General features: G+C 40.8%; 2 protein-coding genes across 2 annotated transcripts in view; one reads left to right on the plus strand and one right to left on the minus strand.

Annotated features, from left to right (window-relative positions):
- LOC144048747 (glucosamine-6-phosphate deaminase 2) overlaps nucleotides 1–26,113 on the minus strand; it is a 267,445-nt gene that overhangs the window by 202,213 nt on the left and 39,119 nt on the right. The window lies entirely within an intron of this gene.
- The window catches only part of enpep (glutamyl aminopeptidase), a 57,999-nt gene that overhangs the window by 10,391 nt on the left and 21,495 nt on the right, over nucleotides 1–26,113 (plus strand). Inside the window, exons 2-10 of the mRNA XM_077560944.1 lie at nucleotides 741–882; nucleotides 2,622–2,756; nucleotides 2,856–2,976; nucleotides 3,083–3,237; nucleotides 17,162–17,275; nucleotides 17,355–17,489; nucleotides 23,856–23,921; nucleotides 24,248–24,313; nucleotides 24,402–24,562. Of these exons, the coding sequence (XP_077417070.1) occupies nucleotides 741–882; nucleotides 2,622–2,756; nucleotides 2,856–2,976; nucleotides 3,083–3,237; nucleotides 17,162–17,275; nucleotides 17,355–17,489; nucleotides 23,856–23,921; nucleotides 24,248–24,313; nucleotides 24,402–24,562 (1,095 nt within the window). The remainder of the gene's footprint in view (nucleotides 1–740; nucleotides 883–2,621; nucleotides 2,757–2,855; nucleotides 2,977–3,082; nucleotides 3,238–17,161; nucleotides 17,276–17,354; nucleotides 17,490–23,855; nucleotides 23,922–24,247; nucleotides 24,314–24,401; nucleotides 24,563–26,113) is intronic.

The raw sequence follows: 26,113 nt of genomic DNA on the forward strand, positions 1-26,113 counted from the left end.
AATAGTCATTGAACACCAAGTTCTTCAGTAAAAAAAAAAAGTATTTTAGAAATGGTAACATGCCATATAAGAAATTGACGGTATTTACAGAGCTAAGTAACAAAGACATATGCTTTGCATTTCTCGTGTTGACGGCTTACAAACAAAATCAAAATTTGCAAAACGCCAGCCAATCCGACTTGTCCAGCTCTCATTCCATTCTGGAACAGTATGCTATGCTTAGCAACATTTCAAGACATGTGGGCTATCATTTTGGGCATCGTTCAGTCGATTTTTTGGTCGACTGAATGATGTAAACAGAACCTGGATTCATTTATTTTGCATTTTTTTCTTTTGACCCCTGCTTATTTTGTTAGCCTTCAACGTGAGAAATGCAAGGCATACATCTTTAAATATCTGAGCTTCAATTTGATATATTGCATGTTACCATTTCTAAAAAACTTATTTTTTTTTAATTGAAGAACTTGGTGTTAACTGTTGTGCAATATAAATTTCATGGATGAAAGAATAATAAAAAGTTGGAAGTTAAAGAAAGCATTGATATGAATCTTGCAATGCATTAATTATTGAGAAATGCAGGACAGAAATTATATACATAAAAAATAAACAAACAAAAAACAGTAGTTTAAAGTTCATATATCAAATGAAATAAAGAACACAAAAAATAAGTTAGGTTCAGCTACACATATTGTCAGATGGGTTCTGGTGTATCTTAACTACTTTTGTCTTGATTCTATCAGGAAGATTGCTGCGACTGATCATGAGCCAACAGATGCCCGGAAATCATTTCCTTGTTTTGATGAACCTAACAAAAAGGCCACCTATAAAATCTCCATCATTCATCACATAAACTATTTTGCTTTGTCCAACATGCCACATGAGGTATGTATTAGAGTTGCAACAACATCTAAAAAAAATATTCTACATTCATGTATAATACCCAAATGTGGGAACAAGTGTACAGTAAAATATCACGGTTTGTTTTGCACATGCTTATGTTATAAGTAGGGGTGTCAAAATGAGTGTGTTAATTTTGAGTTAATTTAAACTTCCTTTAATGGCACACATTTTTTAACGCGATTATTGACCGCCCCATACTTGGAAAGCCTACTGGGGTAATTCCAATCACAAAGCAGCAGACACGTCCATGTCAAAATTTAGCAGTAATAAATTTAATAATAATGCATATATTTGTGGAGACTGGGGTGAAGTTATATTTTACAATTACAAATGAGCAGAATTTCACAAGTTAATTCATGTTAAAGATTAGATAGCTCTTAAAATGAAAAGAAAAATGCACTGAGCTGTCGCCAATGTCTTACAAATGCAATTATGCCATCTAGTGGCAGAAAAATGACCTCAACACAAATCAATATCACACTTGTTTTTTTTTACAGTACAGTACCTTTTTTAATTTTAATTGAGTTTTATGAATTATTATGAAATTACTGTATCAATGACTAAAATATGCAGCCATATTTCTATTATTTTTTTTTCCACTTTTATGTTAACAAGAGTATGAAAACTTATAAAACTTATAAAAAATATATTTTATTGTAAATTTTATTGTACATTTAGAACAAAAATAACATTTGCGATTAATCGTGAGTCATGCAAGTCATGCAAGTCATGCAATTAACTTTTCTCCTCCAAACTTGTAAATACGTTCCATTTTAAATGTTTTAAGTGTCCCAAAGACGAATTTATACGGGGTTTTTTCAAATGTTTTTTTTTTTACGCTAGAGCATACAGAAGGCTTTGTTGCAGCCTTTAAAACTACAAAAAAACGGTTGAAGAAATTGTAGTTATTACACAAACGGCCAGCAGGTGGCAGCAGAACAAAATATATTAACCAAGGCCATATTGAAAAAAAACCTAAATTACTCACAATTCTAAAAAGATTTGTGAATAGTGATGAAACTTAGCTATGTTCTAATGCTAATTGCTGCAAAGTGAAAACAGATAGAAATATACTTTTTTCCTGATGAAAGAAGAGACTTTAATCTTTCTTTTGGTTTTGGTTTAGTTTTTATAGCAATAGAACACATATTCTGCGGACCTTGCAAAATCAGTTAAAATCCCGTAAAAGAGCCGGATTGCTTCTGTGAAAATGGCTGGCAGTGAATGAGTTAATTACGATTAAGAATATTAATCGCCTGACACCCCTAGTTATAAGGCACTTAAATAGCATTAAGTGTCCACAGCTCATTAATTCAACCCTCATAATCTTCTTCTCCCCACATACTCTGGAGAGAGCTGATGTCAAGGTGATGGGGTACACAACAGGGTCTTACAAAGAGCATTGGGGGTTTCAGTGCCTTTGGACAGTGCTTGGGAAACCAACTGGCATCTCTCCAGCCACGTATACCAGTTCCATATTGCTTGCATATACTGCTATTACTCAAGCATGCCAATGACAATAAATAGTAAGAAGAGTATGAGACTATGTCACAGTTCGCTGGAAAAAAAAAAGACAAGAATGACAACGGTGAACACTGTGAATACTAGCAGAGAGGAATAAACCTTTTGCCTCTCTTTTGTGGGGCAGGGGAATGTACTTAGCTTTGCAGAATGAATTACATGCACATTATCCTCATTAGTCGTTTCCACTGTCTGTTCAGAGTGTCACTGAAGTTCTGCCTGGCGTAAAAAATAGGAGCTCATTCCAGAAGTCTGTTCCAATGAGTACCTATTTGGTATGTTTTGCTGTGCACCAGTTCGATCATGTGGAAAGAATATCTGCCCGAGGAATTCCTGTGAGTTTAGCAACACTACTTCCTGCTGTTGTTACCCGTTTAATGTTTACTGAGTTTACAACAACCAGGCATCAAAATATTTTTTGGTTTTCTTTCTAGTTGAGAATCTACACCCAGCCAAGCCAGTTATCAACTGCAGAATATGCAGCAAACACAACCAAGGTCATATTTGATTACTTCGAGGAATATTTCAACATGACCTACTCCATCCCCAAACTGGGTACTATCTTTTACTCCTTGTTTATTCATCAGTCTCTGCTTTTAAACAGTTAAACAAACTGTGCAATAATTACATGTGGTATGTGTGTGGTGTATGTGATTTATAGACAAGATAGCCATCCCTGACTTTGGCACTGGTGCAATGGAAAACTGGGGACTGATCACCTATAGGGAGACCAACTTGCTGTATGATGAGGAACAATCATCCTCCTATAATAAGCAAAGAGTTGCCAGTGTTATTGCTCATGAGCTGGTTCACCAGGTAATGGTTCTCATTCATTCTTTTTTTTTTTTAACCACATTCGAATGATAGAAAAGTAAGAAGCACTGATGAACAAAAAACAAACAAACATTTCATTACAAAGGCAAGGAAATGTATTGTTTTATATAGGTTTGTTATGTTAGGATACATAATACACCACTTATCATTATAGTTACACTTATCATTATAGTTACACAAGATTGAACAGATTTGTGACAGGCAATTGCAGTACAAACTCTTAATTGTCATTGAATATTTACTGAGCAAGATAGTGAATGCTCCTGATGCTGTGTCATCAGTAGGTAAAATGAAAAAACTGTGATAAAGCGCTTTGAGTACCTAAGATAGAAAAGCGCTATAAAGCTCATACTCTATTTCCCAGATAACAACTACTGCTGTATAAGGTTGAACGTAGGAAGCATTGAAGCAGTCAGTAAAATTATTTGAACTGCTCAAAAGTTAAGTGAAGGAGGCATCATGGTGGGTCGTGTCATTTGTAATAAAACATACAAATGATTGTCTTTTACGACACAACACAGCCCTTTTAAAGACAAACAATAAACCTTCACCCTGTGCAGTGCAATCAAGTCTGAAGGCTGATGAGTCAGCTGTTCATGCACAAGCTTTTATTGCCTACATTTGTTAGTGCTATTGATTACATATCATCGACTACAATGGATTTAAAGTAGTGGTGAAACGGATCATCATTGATCCGTGGTCGGTTCGGATCAGGCCCCAAGGTTCGGATCGCGCACAATCTGCGGATTGATTGGTGGGGGGAAAGAATGCACATTCACTCGAATAAACGACATGATCAGTCCACATTCACTATAATAGCAGCAGAGGAAATTGAAAACCCTTGTGAATCACGTAAGTAGCATGTCATCAAATTAATGACTTTTTTTCCCTTCTGCCTCTTGTCTGGAAACCGTCATTTTAGACATGTCAAGGAAGCTGGACACTTACTCAACACGCCACCTACACTAAGACAAAATTCAAAATAAAGCATTCCCAATAATACATTGACGCCAATGCAAAATTGCAAATACCCTTGGTGGGCTTTTACTTTTAAATCGGCCTTTTTGGCGGCGTGACTGCTAGCTTGTCTTCCCTTTTTGACGTTACGTCTTACATTACCGAAATTTTGATTGAAATTACATATTTTCTACCAGTATCATATTGTCATATGACTGAAAGTATATTTAATCGCTAACTTAGGACGCTAAAAAAGTGCTAGTTATTACGCCGTCATTATTTGGTACGACAAAAATCTCTGACGTTAGTGGCTCGCAGCTAGCTGTTAGCATGAAGAATGATTGCCTTGCTGGTACGGTGGCCCTGAAGTGCAATACGCAAAAAAGGGCTGGCAACAGTAATGAGTGACAGCTGTTACCTAGCTTTCTTTCTTTCCTTCTTTTCAATATTCTGAACCAACTAGCTCTTTTGTAATTCACTCTCCATGTTTAAAGGAAGGGACTGTGCCTTAAATTGCACTTTCAGGTCTTTTCATTATTAAAAAAAAAAAAAGAAAGAAAAGAAAGGAAGGAAGATAAATAGAACATTGTCTTCATTTATTTTACAAAACACTTTTGCCAATTGAAAAAAAACATTCAACTTGAAATGTCAAATGTAGATGTTTGGATTTTAGGAACACAACTTTAAGCCATTAATTCCTTGTTATTTTACACATAGACCATGTATAAAATCAGAATGTCTTTGCCTCATATTGCACTTAAAGTTGTGTTCCTAAATCCCAAACGGCCATATTAGACATTTTGAGTAGATTTTTTTTTCATGGGCAAAAACATTTTACAAAATAAATGAAGACAAAGTACTATTTATCTTCTTTTTTTTTTGGTGCTGATCCGAAAAGCAATCCGATCCGTGACTCAAATTCGTGATCCGATTCGAACCATGACTTTTGTGATGCGTTGCGCCACAAATTAAAAATTAAATGAAATTTACTTACAGACCCTTCCCGCTAACGGCAATTTAACCACAATGCTTAGTTTCTGGTCCACCATTTTTGAGGGCGCGCATGCAAAAGGAAAACACAAAGAGCATTATGCAACGTTCACACCAAAAACAGGGAAAGCGTTTCAGGCGGCGCCTTTGCATTGTACTCAATGTATTTCGCGCAGGTGGTTGCGGAGGATGCGTTTGGAGCAGTGGGATGCAGTGCGGAGCACCGAAAATTTCAATCGTGTTTAGCTATTTAGCACACCCACCAACCACCTGATTAAAAATAGTGCCTCGGCTCAATAGTCCCAGGAAAGAAGTATGAATCGGCGGTGCTCTCTCTTGTCGACTCGCTAAAGTGCTGTACAGTCGTTGTTCACCAAATGCCCCTCTCCGGTGTGCGCGAATGCACGAATAAAGCGGCATGCGTCCGAAAAAACTCCCGCGGCGAAAAGCTAGCGAAGAATACAAGGCGGAACGCTTCCTTCGCTTTTGGTGTGAACGTAGCATTAGCGTTATCCGTCATTGGCCTATTTATATCTGGTTCCGCGAATTTTTTTTTGATTTTGGTTGACACAGTATGTCAAACACTACTTTAATGCTGTAAAAAGTCGTTCATTAAATCGTTTATGTCCGGATAAACTTGTCTTGCTGTACATCGAGGCCTTTCAAGCTACCTTACAAAGAGACAACAAAAAAAGAGACGCACTTGTTTGCAACACATTGCTTAGAAGCCAGTGGTTCTCAACCCCCGGTCCTCGGGGATCCCTATCCAGCCTATTTTCCATGTCTCCTTCAGCCAACACAGGTGATTCAGATGATCAGCTAATCAGCAAGCTCTAGAGAAGCCTGATAATGATCCTCACCTGTGTGTGCTGAGGGAGCCATGGAAAACAGGCTGGATAGGGGTCTTCGAACCGGGGTTGAGAACCACTGGTTTAGCAGACATCAAGTGAGAGTACAAAGTGTTGTGGTGAGAAAATAGTCAGTGGGAAGGATCTATTCCCACATAATGAACATGTTTAACAGCAAATCAACTAAAATTTGCATTGTTATGCAAACAGATAAGTCTGCCTCAAATTCACAATCAATGGTTAATCTTATGACCCTCCGCACATGAAAAAGAAAAAAGTATCTGATATAAAGTGATCAAAGCATGTCCTTGGTTGGTTTGATGGTGTAAAGTGGTCACGTGAAGGACACAATTGGTTTACAGTGATAGTCGGATCAGAAAGAATGACTTTTAGATTAGATTAGATTAGAGCAATTGTAAACAGCATAGGTATTCACCATTGTTGTGAACACAAAACAGACTTAGCGACTATTTTGCCTCTGTTATCTAACTCACACAACACACAACTGCACCACTTATAGAAGCCTTCGCACATGGCATGCAAACGTTGCACGGGAAGGGTCTATTCAACATTCTGGTTGACTTTAAGAGGTAAGAGGTTTCATTCAGGAATTATCACCTCTTGTAGAATACCAACTGTACATTTTTAGGGACTCAATAGTATTTAGAACTAAGATTGAGCTTTCACCAAGGAAAAGTAATAAAGGACAGAATTCAGACAAAAAATACTTCTCTGAAATATTTTTGTTCTCCTGATGACCACGGCCCAATTGAGACTCTTTTCAAGTGTATTTTAGAATATATATTTTAGAAAATAAATCCTGGTTAAATTTCCTACTGCTCACCCTCAACGGAAGTTTTAAAAGTTATTCTTCCTGGAGTTCAAAGAGAGAAACTTATGGCAAAATTATAACATTCTTTTATTGCATCAGATGAAGTTGAAATCCTGAGTATGCATTTCTGGTTTTCATCCAAAAATTATATATATCGGTTACATACAATTACTGCAGAATTCAGCTGCTCATCAGGTGATGAGGACCAGAAAATGAGAGCATATTTCGCAAGTTTTAGAAATCTTTCATTGGATCCACTTGTGTGTTTCAACAATCATTATAAAGTTATTTTTTATTATAAAGCCCTTTATGGTCTTGCAACCTTTTAATTCATCTTATTTTATCACATCTCAATCCCTCCGGTCCTTTCCTTTTAGTAATACCCAGGGTCAGAATTAAGTCCCACGGCAAGGTATCGTTTCAAGTCTATGGCCGCCCTTTTCTGTGTTTGTTGGGTTACAGACCTCGGAGGTTTTAATGTGTATTGGTATAGTTTGACCAAATACTTTTGATTCCCTGGAAATTAAGGTGCACTGTGCAAAATGACTGTAATTCATGAAGGTTATATGATGTTTGTATGTTAAACCTCTTAAATGCAGTCACATTTTGAATGTTTTATGTCAAATTCATTGTGGGTAAGAAAAAAACACTGTCCAAGTACTTGTGGGACAAACTATTTCAGTCAAATTTGTGCCTTCTCAAATAACTCAAATTTGGAGAAATGTCTTATTGCAGTGTGTCAGGTTCAGATGTAGACATTTATCAAATAAAGAGAGAGGAAGCATCTGGTTCCAAATTTATTGCTCATGAGGAAGAGAAAACTGCAGCCTTAGTTTGATCGGTACAGAGTCTCTTGGTTCATCATTCAAATAGCCCCCATATATATATTAATCGGGGCATCTGATTACATGACAGAAAGAGAAAAACAACTCCTATCTCACTTCACACTCTCTAAGTGCGGCATGCAAGTCCAGGGGCCCTGGCGTTGACGTGCGTCTCGTCTTCTTATCAGTTGTCCTCACTCTGCAGCTGAGTCGTCCTCCTGCAACTTCACCCAATACAACAACACTCCTTTGCAATACATAACAATCCTAAACAAAAACTACCACATGATTACGTTGACTTACACTTCAATGTATTTATGTTCTCACTGCAATGTGTTTTCCCAAGAGGCAATTCACTTCAACACGGCAAATGTATAATAATCCTCCAAAATAATTCTTACATTTCCCTCCTGTTTATTCTACATTTGCCTCCAAAAAATTTGTCATCAAAAGAACTTCCATAAAGGCTTTATTCAGTTGAATCATTTACTGGATGACAAACTTAAACATTCCATCATGTCCCCTTATATATATATATATTAAGTTTTAAGGTGTGTAAAATAGGACGGCAGGAGAAATTATCTCATCATCTGTTTGGTCATTAGTGTCCCCTCCATCACCATTATTTTCAGAAATAAGCAAAGGGTACATCTCTTGTATTTTAGAATTTGTGGGAGCGATGACGGTTGAGATAAGTCGGACGAGTAATGCGCGAATGCAAGGAATACAACAACATCCACACAGCACAAGAATTGAGGTGAACAGAGTCATAGAAATCATGACAGAAAATACCAAACTTTTATATTTACCAAACGTTTTTTCCCACCACTCATCCCATGCTGAGGTGGACACACCTGAGTGTTCTTTCATCTTTCGATTCAGGGTGCGCAGGCCTTCAATGGCTCTCGTGAGGGACCCATCCGGAGATGTGTTGTTTGGTATAAATGTACAACACTGGTCCCCAAACATAGCGCAAACGCCACCTTTCTCTGCCAGTAGCATGTCGACCGCAATGCGGTTCTGGAACGCCATGAGTGATGTTGCAGCCAATTGTTCTCTGACAGCTATAAATCCTTCTTCAGTATAATTCCCCAATTTTTGTACATTGTAATGGATGTAGTTGATTCGGTCTACATTTTTATTAGGTGTTATCCATATGAAAATAGATTCCCACCCCGCTGCAATTTGATTTGCCAACTTATACTCATCCGGAACGCCGCGAGGAACTCCAATTGCATCCAAATAGGTTGGTCCACCGTCCCACCAGGAAGCACGTCGCTTTCTTGAGAGATGGTGGAGGGGATCATGAGCTGAAACTGCTCTCTGAATATCCCCCAGTGTGGATGGAAAAATAAGCACCGGTAACAGCAGAGACACCAATGCACACACACCAGTTGCATCATTCAAAGAATCAAACAATTTGGTGCCTCCGCACCACCACCACACGTCACTTCGTGGCAGCAATGGTCCTGTTTGGAGCACAGTCGTTTTACACCATGTTGGAGCGAGGCTTCCCACTTTATTTTTTGTTCCTGTAAGATTTGTGCATGAAAAGTTAGCCATTGCAACTTCAACAGAAAAAATTGGTTTATCTTTTGTTGCCTTGGTTACAGGATATACATCATTCCAACTAGCACAGGCTGCATTAGGCGACACTTTTGTCATTACTTCTATCAAACATGCTGGTGGAATACTTGTTGGGATTACTCTTAACAATGGTCTTGGTCCCATACATGAAACGCAGCTGTAATTTGCTGCCTTTGCAGCCGTTTCCATTAACAGTAGCCAATTATTTCCTAGTTGAGTGACGCCTGTTATGGCTAAAAATTTATCATCGACAGAAAGCTTTTCTTTTAACTTTATCAATATTCTGGATGGCTCGGTCTCTAGGGTTTTGCTTTTTTGTGAAGGCGTGTGGACAGCTTCCACGGGGTCTGTTAAAGTAGAGGATACGCAAACGACTATGGTGTGATAAGGGTCTACCCCCTGAGCATGTGGACTCAGATCTAGTTCCTCACATGGATTATTATCGCATCCCCAATTTGTGGCTTTGACGGTTAGCTGGAGACCCACTGCCACATGCTTTAAAGATATTTGTGGTCGTAGTATTTTTGCACACCTATTCGTAGTCCAATCAGACCAGTCATCCCCTGTTTCTGCCACCAATCCGTCCCATCCCCTGGTTCTCGCGGTTAAATACCATGTGTATTGTCGTCCATAACTCTGCGCGCTGTACACATGGCGTCCCACTTTTAAAACGGTTGCCTCACTTAACGTAATTTGGGACCATGGTATAATGGCAGTCGTGACATTGTTTGCTGGTAGGCAAAGCATTGTTACCGGATTTGCAGAGCTATCACTTCTTGTACATGACGTGAAGTTCTTTTTATCGGGTAATCTTATTTCCTTCGTTGACCCTCCTCTATTATTGTTTGTCGGTGCGTAATTTGGTGAATGGATAGCCTTCACGGTCACAAAGACCACACAACATAGCACCGCAAATCTTATCCACGCAATAGCCATGTCGACCGAGAACCCCTAATTAGGTTAGGCGTCTTGGAAAACTTCACTGACCGCAGGTATTTTCAGATTCTATATATCTGCTCCCACCTTTGAATCAGACTTTCGCTCACCCTCCCTGTTGGGTTTGTCGGTTGAGATGACCTTTTTACAATGCGTAAGATGTATCCAAGTGCTCCTTGCTTCAATCTTTATGGCCGTCGGCGTGGTCAGCAGCACTTGATGAGGGCCTTCCCACTTTGGAGAATTCCAGTGCTTCTTTTTGAGGCTTCGGATCAGTACCCAGTCTCCTGGAGCTACCAGTTCTTCCTGTTGGAGAGAAGCACAATCGCCTTCTGGTAATTTCAATTCATCTCTTTTCTCTAATGTTTTTCGCATATAATCGGCCAAACTGGCTTCGTTGTCCACTTCCCAGTATGTGGAAAAAACTGGTAACCTATATGGTCTGCCAAAAGGACCTCATAAGGTGTTAGACCTGAGGTACTTGTAATGTTAATGTATAATTTTACCAGATCCACGCACTGGGTCCAGGGTCTTTTAGTTTCTTCCATACATTTTTTTAGTCTGTTTTTTACAGTTCCATTCATCCTTTCTACTAAGCCTGCACTTTGGGGATGGTATGAACAATGGCGTTTTAGGGCTATGTGAAACATCTGCCCTATTTTATTTATGATTTGATTTACAAAATGTGTTCCATTGTCACTGTAAATGGTTTCTGGTATGCCATATCTTGGTATTATGTCTTTACATAGTGCCTTTGCCACTGTTAATGCGTCTGGTTTTTTGGATGGGAAGATTTCTACCCATTTTGAATATGCATCTATGATAACAAGGCAATATTGTTTTCCTTCACTTTTGCTCAATTCAATGAAATCCATATGGATCCGTTGAAAAGGGTATGTTGCCTGCGGAAACTGTCCCCGTTTTGGGCGCACATTTCCCTGGGGATTATGTCGAGCACAGATCATACAAGCTCTACAAAAATTTTTTGAGTATAAATTAAAGCCATATGTCGTATATATTTTGTGTATCTGTCCCACCATCCCCCCTGTTGACACATGGGTCACACCATGTGTCAATATAGCGGCCCACTTATAAAGATTTTTTGGAAGAATGGGTTTCTTTTCTGAGCTGACATAAACACCATCAATTAAAGTCGCCCCCTGCTTTTCCCATTGTTCCTGTTCTCGCACCGGACTCTGTTGTTGCATGTCAATAAGAATCTTTTTACACAGAACATCGTCTGGTGGCGTGCATTCAGCCACTCCCAAGAGGGGTTTTACAGCCGCCTCTTTTGCTGTTTTATCCGCAAATGCATTTCCCAAAGTAATTTCGTCCGTGCCTGTAGTGTGTGCTGCACATTTGCATATCGCAATCCCAGTTGGCAACTGCACAGCGTTTAATAGATTTAACAGGAGATCCGCATGTGTCACTGGTTTCCCCGTTGATGTTATCATTCCTCTATTTCTCCAATATTGCGCAAACACATGACACGTCGAGAATGCGTACTGACTATCGGTGTAAATTGTGACTATTTTTCCAGTCATTAGTTTACATGCTTCTGTCAGGGCCACCAGCTCAGCAGCCTGGGCTGAATAGTGCGAAGGAAGTGGCTCCGATTTTAGCACCGTGTCCAGCGAAACTACTGCATATCCCGATTGCGTTTTACCAAACTCATTTTTCTTGGATGAGCCGTCCACAAAGAGAACGGCTCCGTTGGGTAAGGGTTGGTCTTTTAAATCTGGTCTGCATTTAGTCGTTTGTTCAGCCAGTTCCTGACAATCATGACGGTCACCATCCTCAGGAAGTGGCATTAATGTGGCCGGGTTCAGAACTGTACACCTTTCCAATGTAAGATGTGGCTGCGATAGTAGAATGGCCATACAAGATAGATGTCGGGCCGGGGACAAAAATATCATGTTGGTTTGCAACAGCAACGCAGAAACTGCATGTGGAACTTTTAGAGTCAATGGGTGGAAAAGCACTACTAATGAGCTGCTTTCCACTGCCATTGAAGCTGCCACAACGGCTCTCACACAATGAGGAAGTGCACATGCCACACTATCCAGCCTTGAAGAGTAATATGCCACAGGTCTTAGCTTTTCGCCATATTTCTGTGCCAGCAAAGACGTCATATATTCATTTTTACAGTCTACCATTTGAACAAAAGGTTTAGAATAATCTGGTAAAGCCAAGGCCGCACTTGACACCAAGGCTTGCTTTATCTCACAAAAAGCCTGTTCAGCTTCTTGTGACCAGTGCAAAGGTGAAGACATTTTTAAGTCCTCTTCATACATCACTTTTGAAAGAGGAGCAACAATTTCTGCATAATTTGGAATCCATGTCCTACAATAATTCGTGAGCCCCAAAAATGACATCATCTGCTTTTTCGTTAATGGTTTCGGAGCCTGCAAGACGGTCATTTTTCTATCTTGTAAGATTGTTCGACCACCTTTACTCAGATTATGTCCTAAGTATTTCACTTGGTTTTTACACAACTGTAGCTTGTTCTTGCTTACTTTATGACCTTCCTTGGCCAAATGACATAACAGAGCAATAGTATCTGTTTTGCAAGCTCCCAAATCGGGTGATGCCAATAAGATATCGTCTACATAGAGTAGAATTTGGCTCCCACATGGTGGTTCAAATGTAGACATGCTCGCCATCATTACTTGTGAGTAAATAGTGGGACTCTCGCAAAAGCCCTGTGGCAATCTCGTAAACGTCAGTTTTTTGCCTTTGAACGTAAATGCGAACCAATATTGGCTATCCTGGTCGACAGGAACAGAGAAAAATGCATTGCTAACATCTACTACTGTAAAAACTGTTGCATCCGGTCTTAATGAATTTAGCAGTGTATGTGGGTCAGGAACGCAGGGTGCTCGTTGTATTACAGCGGCATTTACTGCTTGAAGATCCTGGACCATTCTCCAACCGACAGAAGGTGGAGACTTTTTTACTGGAAAAATTGGTGTGTTGCAGGGAGAATCCGGGCATTGAACTATTACCCCTGCTTTTATTAACGACTCAATAACTGGTTGTATCCCTTCTAATGCGTCTGGTTTTAACGGATACTGCCTTATGCATGGACGATATTCTGTTTTTGGTCTAATTTGCACAGGTTGTGCTCCTTTAATGAGTCCTACATCGGAAGGCCCTTCTGACCATAAACAATTTGGAACCCTTTTTAAAAATTCTTCCTCTTCCTCTGTTAAGAGGAAGGAATCAATATCGTGTCATTTTTGTTGGAGGTGACGTCCAGCATTGACCTGTACTTTCCAGAACAATGCCTTTCTCGTCATTTTTGCCCTCTCACTATATTCGGTGCCTGACTTTTCCCCGTCAGGTTCCCAATCATTCACTATTTGGCCCAATTTTACGAATCCTCCCAATTGATTCCATTTTAAGTCAAAAGGTTTGAATAATGACACGTGTGGAGGCGTCATTTCCTTATGTAGATCTTCCAGTTTAAGTGGAAGTCTGACGCCTGCCACTGCGGTTCCCAAATTATCAGTATACAAATAGTCAATCACGATTGTCTCGGGAGTATATTTTTCCAATTTAAATTCATATTCGGGATCTGGACCTGGGGTCTTTTTGTACCACATAGTTACATGAAGGTAGTTCTCATTCATTTTATTTTGTTCTTCTGTTACAAAATAGTCGGCTTGTTCGAGCAATGCTTTTCCTGTAAACAGTGGCGGTTTATTTGTCATATCCAATGAGTAGTAAAAAAGCGGTTCCCCAAATCCTTGCATCACATACAAATCTGATTCAATTATTTCACTTCGTCTTTTTACCACCATGTGTCCCTCGGGTGTTGATATTAACGCTAATCCCAATCTACACAGCCCATCTCTCCCCAGCAAATTAACGGGACAATCTGGTACCACCAATATTGGCAATTTGCACGATTCCCCCAGGGGGTCTCTTATCCACACAGGGTTAGTTTCAGAAACTGCAGAGAGATCCCCCTGAGCTGTCCTAATCCATATCTTATTTGTTGACATGACGGCGCCTGGAATAGACTCATTACAAGCAGTTTTACATGCCCCTGTGTCGCAAAGAAAGGTTATTGGCTTTCCATTTACAATGAGTTGCACTTCTGGTTTTGAAATATCGAATACCAAGATCTCTTGCAAATTTAATGTCACATTTTCTTCGATGGCTTTTTGTTTGTCATCCTGTCGGGAAGCTGATTTTTCTAGTCATGCATCATTCCTATTGTGGGGACAGTGCCTCGAAAAATGCCCTGTCTCCCCACAACACCAACAGGTGACTTCTTTTGGGCCTGTGGCGTAGCCGCGCCCCTTGCCGGCGGGTCCTATTTTAAATTGAGGTCTACCCCTTCCTCGGCCCCTGTTTTGGTAAAAACCTTTTCCTCGGTTTTGAAAGTAGAATTCATTCTCCTCGTTCTCAATAATAAATGTGTCTGTCTTTTTCTTTTTGGCCTGCAGTACTCTTTCAGCATGCAGTGCTTGACTAATGTATTGTTCTAACGTTCCCGTTGCTTTATCCACCCAATGTTTTTCAACCCACTGATGAATAGTGTGATGCGTGTTGGCATGGAGAGCATTTTTTAACTGCTCCTCAAAAAGACTTCCTTCATCGTGATTTTCAGGAATGGCGCTATTAGCTTTAAAGCACGCAGTCATTCGCACTCTATAATCATCGAATGGTTCCCCCTCTTTTTGGGTTACTCTCCCGATGGCTGTATAATTTGCTCTTACTTTAAATTTTTCTCTTGTTCGGTCCATTAATCTGCGGACCTGGTGTGCAAGTTCTCGGCTATCATGAGCCAAAACAACGTGGCAATCTTTTGGTTCCCAATCTCCTCTGACGCTATGCCAATCATTTTTTAGGGCTGCCATCCACACCTGCTGGACCTCTACCCCGTTCAGGTGGTAAGACCTTCTGAGGTCTTCCATTTGTTGCACAAATTCATTAACATCGATTTTGTGGGATGTAATGCCATCTACTGCTTTTTTAACATCCTCTTGAGTCCATGTTCGATGTACCAAAATTGTAGGCGAATCGTCATCTACATTAGGATTCGCCACTTCTATCATCGGAAAAGAATCTTGTAATTCCTCCTCCGATGAGGGAAGCTTCACTTGCTCAGGGGAGAAAAGCTTCCCCATTGTTTTAGAAAAAGTAACTCTCAAGTTCCCCTTCTTTCTTGTCTGCATGGTATTACCCACGGCCCCCGTGGGCGGGGGTGAGGGTGGCAAGGGAGAACTCGGGAGCGGCGGATACAAGGTCGATTGTAGAGATTTTTCGGGGGTTTGTTCCCTATCTTCCCATTTTTCCTCTTTTTTAAATCCCACTGGCCCTGTCTCATCATCTTCTTTTCTTTGAAACATGACTGTATTTTCCCCCATCTCTTTCTCTTTTTCCCATCTTTTATTTTTGGACTCTTTCTCGATTTTATCATTACTTTTATCTTCCCTCCTTTTTTGTGCCATTACCATCCAAAATTCTGTATCCTCGTATCCGTCTTTGCTCATTTTCTTCTTATTATCTTTTCGTGTGGTTTTTATTTTATCTTGCAAGTTAAATATTTTTTGTGTATTAAGCTGGCCAGCAAATTCATATTTCGTTATCCACAAATTTAAATGTTTTGTTTTAGAAGGACATTGGTTTTCTACAAACTTCCAGTCCTTACATGTTAACTGTTGTTTCGGGTCTTTCTTGTTGGCTATTTTGCTATTTGTTTTCCCCATGTTGAAGTCAGTGATTTTCTTAAAGAGATTAAACTGACTTTAAGTCCCCGAACAAACAATAATGAGGTAGCGAACCTCCACTCACACCGAGGTAGTGAACCTCCACTCACTCCCTCTCTACGGAGTGTAAACGCGCGTAGGACACCGTCGCCCTCTTCCAGTGTTATAGACTCTCTCTGTCTCTTCACGCAACATTGACTAGTATTCTTACGGTTTTTTATTCTATCCCCTTTTCCTCAATTTTATAGACTCCCTCTGTCTATTTCTCAGTCCCCTTTTCCTCAGTTTTATAGACTTCCTCTGTCTATTTCTCAGTCCCCTTTTCCTCAGTTTTATAGACTTCCTCTGTCTATTTCTCAGTCCCCTTTTCCTCAGTTTTATAGACTTCCTCTGTCTATTTCTTTTATCCACGGAGTTTAAATACGTACAGGACACCGTCGCCCTCTTTTCCACGGAGTTTAAACGCGCGTAGGACACCGTCGCCCTTAACTTTAAACGGACACTCATTTACCAAACATCCGCCAATGAAAATATAAGTGTCCTACCAGTGTTGCCTTCTCTCTTCCTGGCTTGCTTCAACATTTAGTCCCCAGAAACAGGGCCGAGGTCCAGTCCCCTAAAAAGGGACAGCTGCCGTGGCCACGGTCTTTTCTTGGTCGTCGGCTCTGCCTCCGGGCACCTCCGGTATGTTGCAATCCGGCTCCGAAGGACCAATTTAAATGTCAGGTTCAGATGTAGACATTTATCAAATAAAGAGAGAGGAAGCATCTGGTTCCAAATTTATTGCTCATGAGGAAGAGAAAACTGCAGCCTTAGTTTGATCGGTACAGAGTCTCTTGGTTCATCATTCAAATAGCCCCCATATATATATTAATCGGGGCATCTGATTACATGACAGAAAGAGAAAAACAACTCCTATCTCACTTCACACTCTCTAAGTGCGGCATGCAAGTCCAGGGGCCCTGGCGTTGACGTGCGTCTCGTCTTCTTATCAGTTGTCCTCACTCTGCAGCTGAGTCGTCCTCCTGCAACTTCACCCAATACAACAACACTCCTTTGCAATACATAACAATCCTAAACAAAAACTACCACATGATTACGTTGACTTACACTTCAATGTATTTATGTTCTCACTGCAATGTGTTTTCCCAAGAGGCAATTCACTTCAACACGGCAAATGTATAATAATCCTCCAAAATAATTCTTACACAGTGGTTTGGGAATATTGTGACTATGGATTGGTGGGACGATCTCTGGCTCAATGAAGGCTTTGCCAGCTTCTTTGAGTACATCGGTGTGACAAAAGCGGAGCCCAGCTGGGGCATGGTAATTAGTTTTGCACAGAAACTAGGCTACTGTGAAGACCTCAATACACTGACTCCTGTCTCCTTCATTGGGTGTACAGCGGGACATAATGATTATCAGTGATGTCCTTCCTGTCATGGTGGATGACGCCTTGCTCTCGTCCCACCCAATTATCGTGAATGTCTCATCCCCTGCAGAAATCACCTCTGTGTTCGATTCCATTTCATACAGCAAGGTTTGAACGTGGCAAAAATTTTCCTTTACATCATTGGCAATTGATTTAGAATTTTGAATCCAGTTGAGGAACTATCAATATCTTTTTTCCAGGGAGCACTGTCCAAGTACTTGTGGGACAAACTCTTTATAAAGTAATAGGGGAATATATGGATGATTTTGGCCTCGTCGACAGCTGGAGACTTAAAAACCCAAATAAGAAGGAATTTACCTTCTTTTCCGCTGTACACCGGTCTTTTTCAAGAATTGATTATTTTCTTACAAATAAATCTATTGCTGATAAAACTGTTACAAAAATACATCCTATTATTATTAGCGACCATGCACCAGTCTCACTTTCCCTACAAGTTGATTATACCTTTAAACCACCACCAACATGGCGTTTTAACATCTCACTGCTAAACGATGCAGAGTTTGATAAAATTATAAGGAAAGAGTGGGCAGACTTTTTGGAAATAAATGATTCTCCAGGCCTATCCCCATCTCTTCTCTGGGAAGCTGGGAAAGCAGTAATTAGAGGTAAAATTATATCATATTCATCTTATAAAAAGAAACAGGATCAAAAATTTGAAAATGACTTGGAAGATAAAATTAAACAACTGACGGATGAGTACGCAATAAACCCAAATGACCAAATATGGACTGACTTACAAAATACAAAAATACAGTTAGACGATATGCTAACTAAAAAGACAGAGTTTATAATACAACAATTGAGATACAACAACTTTGAATATAATAACAAATCAGGTAAATTTCTTGCAAACCAACTTCAACGCAATCGGGAAAAATCTCTTATAACGGCTATTAAAGGGACAACTGGTCAATGTACACAATCACCAGAAGAAATTAATCAAATTTTTTATAACTATTATCGCAACCTATACTCAGAAACTAACAAACCTAACCCTGAGCATATTGAGGCATTCCTCAGTAGCTTAAATATGCCTCAGTTAACTACTGAATATAAAGATATGTTAGAAGCGCCACTTACTATAAACGAGTTGTACAGTGCTCTAGATAGTATGCCTAATGGCAAGGCACCTGGCCCAGATGGTTATCCGGCTATATTTTTTAAGCACTACTGGCTAATGCTTGCTCCGCTATTCTTAAGAGTAGTAACAGAAATTAAAACTAATGGTTATATACGTCCACACATGAATACAGCAGCAATTAAACTTTTATTAAAGCCAGAAAAAGACCCCACCCTTCCATCAAGTTACCGTCCGATTTCACTAATTAACACTGATATCAAAATTATTACTAAGGCTTTCACATCTAGACTAGAAACAGTAATCTCGACAATTATTCATAGCGACCAAACAGGCTTTATTAAAGATCGTCACTCTACTAATAATATTAGGAGGCTCTTTAACCTTATTAGCATGTCACAGCGGCATGATAAGAAGGCAGTTATTATATCGTTGGATGCAGAAAAAGCTTTTGACAAAGTTAACTGGTCCTTCCTCTTTGCTGTTTTAAATAAATTTGGCTTTGGGAAATCATTTATCCACTGGGTGTCAGTATTATATGATTCTCCCAAAGCTACAGTTACTACTAACAGGATTATATCTAAGAGCTTTATTTTACAGAGAGGCACAAGACAGGGATGCCCACTATCCCCTTTATTATTTGCAATATTTATTGAGCCACTTGCAATAGCCATACGCCAGGAAAGAAGGATTCAAGGAATTCACTCTGGGGTAACAGAACATAAAATTAATCTATATGCCGATGATATTTTACATTATTTAGAAAACCCGGCGATTTCGTTAGGGGAAGTATTTAACTTAATAACTAAATTCTCACAGTTGTCAGATTATTCTATTAACTGGACAAAATCAACACTTCTACCTATTACAGAAAATTCATGGAACCCTGCAAGCCAGGACCCACATTACTCATTTCCTATAGGTAATTTAAAATACTTAGGCATAAAAATCTCACCTAAATTAACTGATTTAATTCATTTAAACTTTTCTCCACTTCTGGATAACATTCATAGTGACTTGGAACGCTGGAATAATCTTCCTATTTCTTTAATAGGACGAATAGCCACCGTTAAAATGAAAGTTTTACCTAAAATAAACTATTTTTTCTCAATGATTCTATTTAAACCTACGGCTAAATGGTTCCAGTTGTTGGACTCAGCCGTTACAAAATTTTACTGGAAAAAAAAAGAAGCAAAGATTAGTCTATCTACTCTTCAGAAAAGTAAATCCAAAGGTGGTCTAGAGGCACCAAACTTTATGTACTACTATATATCTAACCAGCTACAATATATCGTTCTATGGGCACAACCCAACAGAGATACTAACTGTTGGCTGGAACTAGAACAGAAGGATTGTAATAACCTCAGACTTCTAGATTTACTCTTTATTACAACATCGATTAAGCGACATAATTGTTTTAAAAACCCAATGATTTCCGCCACCCTGACTGCTTGGTGGAAGGCATTAGAAATTACAAAAGCCCAAGTGGAGCCCTGTGGGCTTTCTCCCCAATGGCATAACCCTGACTTTCGAATTAACAACCAAACGTTTTATTTAGGTGTGTGGGAGCAGAAAGGAATCACACATCTTCACCATCTCTTCTCAGATAATATGTTTATATCATATACATCTTTGCTCCAAAAATACAAAATAACAAACGGAAATTTTTTACATTATCTGCAAGTTAAAAATATGATAAAGAAACAAATAACAACACTTCAGGGTACGCTCCAACCGCCTGGCTTAGCTAAAGATATTACCAAGCTTTCTCCGACAACAACAAAAAAACTTTCAAAAATATATAAGTTACTTTCATATACGGATAAAATGTCTTTACCCATCTTAAAATGGGAGACAGACTTGTCTATAGCTCCAGAATCTGACTTTTGGATTCAAGTTTGTGAAAATGCATTTAAAATGACAAAACACACAAATTTACAACTTATCCAATACAAAATTATCCATAGAACATACATTACTCAATATATGATGAAGAAAATGGGGCTCTCCGACTCCGACATTGGTCTCCAGTGTTTACAAAACACTACAGACACTTATTTTCATGCTTTTTGGTTATGCACTCCTGTTATGTATTTCTGGACTAAAGTCTTAGAAAAACTTTCCGCTATCTTGGACTATAGGATACCTTTATCTCCAAACTTGTGTTTGCTAGGTGACCTAACAACAACTGACCTACCACATAAACAATTTCAATCTACACTTGTAGCCCTTACTATCGCTAAAAAAACAATTCTTGTTAACTGGAAAAATAAACAAACTCTGAATATCGACCAATGGTCTAACCTCCTCATAAATCACATTTTAATGGAAAAAATATCGGCCTCAAATAAAAAACAAATATCAAAATTCATAGAAATATGGTCTACGTATATAGAATATTTTAACCTAATTCTGGTTATTTAATTCTGCCTGTTAGCGAGAGCCACCACATCGTGATAACTTACATTGATGTCTCTGCATTTGACAGTTTGTAACTAATGGTTGTATTTTTATAGTCAGGAACCCAGTTGCTGCCAACAGGATCGAGCAGATTCACCTCCAATGGGCACTAAGGGCTAATATTCGGATTCACTGCATGCCAGGGGACTAACTCTACAGGTGCTGTCCCCCCTGGCTGGGCGTGGGCGGGTCTGCCCCTCTGTTGGCTGCTGGGTGGCGGCTGCGTCTTGGTCGTTCCCTGGGTCTCGTGGGGGGTGCTGTGTTGCGGGGCTCTCCCTGGTGTCCGGGGCGGCGCCGCCCCGGCGCGGTCCGTCGCTCTGGGTCCGGCGACGCGGGTCGGGGTCTGTGGGCTACCGGGGTGCCCCGTGGTTTGGGGGAGAGTGGGGTGGGGTGGAGACACCGTCTCCGCCCTGCAGCTCCCCTCCAAATTTTAATGCAGCACACAACTGGGGGGGGGGCATCGGTTGGGGCAGGCCGCAGTATGGAGCAGTGCTGCGGTCGCCTGTCCGTGTGCACCCCCCCATTAATTTATTTTAATGCACCACATACGCTCATTGACATGCCTGAGGGGCGGGTGGATCGGAGCAGGGGGGGATATCATTTCCCTCTGCTCCGGTTCACCTGCCCCCAATTTTAATGCACCACACACACACACTTATGTATATACACTGGGTGGGGTCACACTCACGGTTTAGGGGTAGAGTTCGCCAGTCGGCGAGCTGGCGAACTTAGTAACAGGGTTAGTTTTTCACTTAGATCATTGGGGTGACGACCGGGGCCTCTCCCCGCTGGGCCTGGGGTTCGGGGGTGCCGCCCGTCCTCCAGTGCCCCCATCTCCCCTTCTGCCCATGGTGTTCCGTCCCTCCGCGTGGTGGGGTGGGCGCGGGTGCCCTCTCCGCTCCGCTGCCCGGCCCCCTCTTCGGCGCAGATGCCTGGGTGCGGTGTGTCCCCGGGGTCGGGGGCTGGGGGGCTGTCGGTTGGTGGGGGTGGGGGTGGGGGGCGGGGGCGGCTTGGTTGGTGGGGGGGTGGTGGTGGGGGTGCCGGGGTGGGGGGTGCTGGGGTGGGGAGGGTGTCTGGGGATTTGGGGACCTGGGGGCGGTTGGGGCTGGGTTGGGGTGGGTGGCGGGGGTGGGGGGGCGGTTTGGGTCGTGGGGGGAGCGGGGGTTGTGGGCCGGTGGGGTGCCTGGTGGGCCTGCAGTGCCCCGTCCTGCTGCGTTGGGTTGGGGGCGCGGGCCGCGTTGGGGTGGGGGGCGCTCCTGCTCCGGGGTTTGCTCTCCAGCCGGTGGCCCCTGCGGGGCCCGGGGGTCGTCCTTTGGCGCGGCCTGGGGGGCCCTGAGGTGTTGCGCTTGCTCTGTCCTGGCGGGGGTCGACGGCTCCCCTCTTTGGTGGAGATTTTCATGCATGCTAGATCCACCACACCAGCATCTATCGAGACTCAGACACAATTTGTTTCTCCCTCAGGTCATTGATTCGGTGGAGGCTGGTGTCTGTGGATCTCACTCTGCTTCGTCTGTCCTTTCTACCTTTCCTCAGTTTCTCCTTTGGGCCCTTGAGGTTTCCCTGATTTGTTGGAGTTTAGATGTCTCTGGGGTTGGTGAAGGTTAGTGGCCCGGTGGGTGGTGTCTGGTCGGTGCTGGGCTTCGCTTTTCTTTCTTTTCTTTGGTCCCCCTTCGGGTCTCCTGGCGGCCCCACGACTCTGGCTGGATTTTGAAGTGTTCGGTTTAGGTGAACGGTATGGGAATTCTTTTTTTTTTTTTTTTCTTTCTCACGCACGCACACACAAACACACATTAAAAAAAATAAAATAAAATAAAATAAAAAGGGAGAACAATGATGATGACATTTCAAATGATCAATACTGAGATCTCCCAGAAAAAAATAAATAAAATAAAATAAAATAAAAATTATATATATCGGTTACTTACAATTACTGCAGAATTCAGCTGCTCATCAGGTGATGAGGACCAGAAAATGAGAGCATATTTCGCAAGTTTTAGAAATCTTTCATTGGATCCACTTGTGTCTTTCAACAATCATTATAAAGTTATTTTTTATTATAAAGCCCTTTATGGTCTTGGAACCTTTTAATTCATCTTATTTTATCACATCTCAACCCCTCAGGTCCTTTCCTTTTAGTAATACCCAGGGTCAGAATTAAGTCCCACGGCAAGGTATCGTTTCAAGTCTATGGCCGCCCTTTTCTGTGTTTGTTGGGTTACAGACCTCAGAGGTTTTAATGTGTATTGGTATAGTTTGACCAAATACTTTTGATTCCCTGGAAATTAAGGTGCACTGTGCAAAATGACTGTAATTCATGAAGGTTATATGATGTTTGTATGTTAAACCTCTTAAATGCAGTCACATTTTGAATGTTTTATGTCAAATTCATTGTGGGTAAGAAAAAAACACTGTCCAAGTACTTGTGGGACAAACTATTTCAGTCAAATTTGTGCCTTCTCAAATAACTCAAATTTGGAGAAATGTCTTATTGCAGTGGTTTGGGAATATTGTGACTATGGATTGGTGGGACGATCTCTGGCTCAATGAAGGCTTTGCCAGCTTCTTTGAGTACATCGGTGTGACAAAAGCGGAGCCCAGCTGGGGCATGGTAATTAGTTTTGCACAGAAAACTAGGCTACTGTGAAGACCTCAATACACTGACTCCTGTCTCCTTCATTGGGTGTACAGCGGGACATAATGATTATCAGTGATGTCCTTCCTGTCATGGTGGATGACGCCTTGCTCTCGTCCCACCCAATTATCGTGAATGTCTCATCCCCTGCAGAAATCACCTCTGTGTTCGATTCCATTTCATACAGCAAGGTTTGAACGTGGCAAAAATTTTCCTTTACATCATTGGCAATTGATTTAGAATTTTGAATCCAGTTGAGGAACTATCAATATCTTTTTTCCAGGGAGCATCAATTCTCAGGATGCTTGAAGACTGGATGGGTAAAGACATGTTCAGAGATGGCTGTCAGGTACATAAACTTTTGTCTGCAATTATAATTCAAAGACTTTTGGGGAGTTACAAAACTTTTCTCAAATTTTATTTAAGTACAATTCATTAGAGGTGGCAAATCCAGGTCCAGAAAGTAAAGACCATGCCACAGTTTGGCTTTAGCCCCTTGTGCTAACTAGCGAGCTCCCTAGCAGGTAAACGAGCACCCCGGGATCTAACTAGGGACCTCGTGTGCTAGCACCTGGGGCTAAAACCAAAATGTGGCCTGCATTTGCCACCTGTGTAATTCTTTGTTCTCCAATGTTTAATCTGACTGATTAAAGCTTTTTTCCTTATGTTTTGCAGAAATATTTAAAGGACTACTACTTCAAGAACGCAAAAACCAGCAACTTTTGGGCTTCTTTGGCAGATGTGCATTTAGTCTATATCTGTTACTTGATTAAGATTACATGGACTCTGTGTTCTGACCATTAAACAATAGACATTTTCCTCTGGATAGGTTAGTGGGTTGCCGGTTGGAGAGGTAATGGACACATGGACCAAGCAGATGGGTTATCCAGTGGTGGGCTTGACTGTCACAGACTCAAATGCCAAACTGAACCAACATCGTTTCCTCCTGGATCCTAATGCTGATGCCAACAAACCTCCTTCCCCCCTTGGGTAAAAAATTCAAGACAAATACTTCGATTGATCAATTTCTCGACAACATATAGATTCATACACAGAAAGGAAGTCAGATTTAACTTTGCCACAAAACATACCAAAACCCTCCAGATGAAACCAGGGCAAACTTGTATCAGACTCTGACAGGGAGAGGAAGAAAGAAAATACAAAAAGCACAGCTTGATAGTACAGATAAAATGACACAAAATATTCTACTAAAGCCCTGGCAAATAATATTCAGGGAAACTTCGAATTTAGTGATATCTATGACATCCTGACATCAAGTGGCTGCTGCAAAGGCTTTTCATCCAATTATTAAAAGGTATAGTTTAATTCACATTCATAACACCTAATACCCGAGTCCCTGCAAATTGACTAAGGGTCTATTCAGACCAGAAAAGTCCTTTAGTCCGCTTGTTTGGTCCGGACTCAAAAGCGGACTTTATTTTTTTTGTTTGGTGCGGTTCATATATTCAGACTGTGCTTTTTGCAAGTGGACTATATATTATGTAATCACATCAAACCGCGTGATGATCTGTGCTCCCATTGGACAAAAATGATGAGGGCTGAACACATAACGAAACCCGGAAATGGAGGAAAACGTGAAATTCCGACGTGCTGCATTACTGCTGTGCATATTTGTGGCGTTATTAGATGCAAGATATTTGCGTGCGTCAAGAGCAGCTCATTCAATGGAGGTTCCACGACGCTGTTCGATTGCGTGCAGTAACCCGAAGGAGCCGTTGTTCTCCGTTTAGTACAATATTCACTACCGGGCAATAAATAGGCTGTGCTTTTAATAATGCGGTGCAAATTAACTCTCTCTCTCTCTCTGTCTCTCTCTCTCTTTCTCTCTCTCACTCGCTCTCTCTCTCTACATTTTTCTGAGTTTATAAAAAACTTGTTTAAAAAATAGTTCTTACTTTTGTGATCAAAAGTACTGATTTAAATCTCAATTAGGCTGTTTTGTCAATAGTTTTCAAATATATATATTTTTAGCTTTTGATCAATCCATATCAATTTCACACTTTATTTGACCATTTATTTTAAGTGATTTTTTTTTTTTTCCTATCGATGTAAGCCCCACTAATTTTAGACCACACCCATTTCCTTGCAGTTTATGCCATGCCCACTTCCGGTTTGTGCCACACCCCCTTCGAATATAGTTGTAGATAATTTAGATGGTTGAACAGATACAGACTGTGGTGTACTCGCTCATCCCTATTGGCTACGGTGGCTAGTTAAGCCCAAAAAGACGCATATGTCATGCAGTTGGAGTGGATCAGCCGTGGTTTGTTTGTTATTCAGACTACGAAGCAAACCGCACTGAGTGCATTTGGAGAACCACTTTTTGAGGTGGTCTCGGTCCGCTTGTTTGGTTCCGCACCAAGATTCGTTTCTGTGTATTCAGACCTGCACAAAAGGTCCAGATCAGCGTGGGAAACAAACATACATAAAATGTCTCTAATTTTGAATGATAATGATATTATTCTAATTCTGAAGTTCCATTTGAAGATTGAGGAAAAATCAATCAGTATTACCATTAAA

Source organism: Vanacampus margaritifer, chromosome 1, assembly GCF_051991255.1.
Source record: "Vanacampus margaritifer isolate UIUO_Vmar chromosome 1, RoL_Vmar_1.0, whole genome shotgun sequence".
Lineage (NCBI taxonomy): Eukaryota > Metazoa > Chordata > Actinopteri > Syngnathiformes > Syngnathidae > Vanacampus > Vanacampus margaritifer.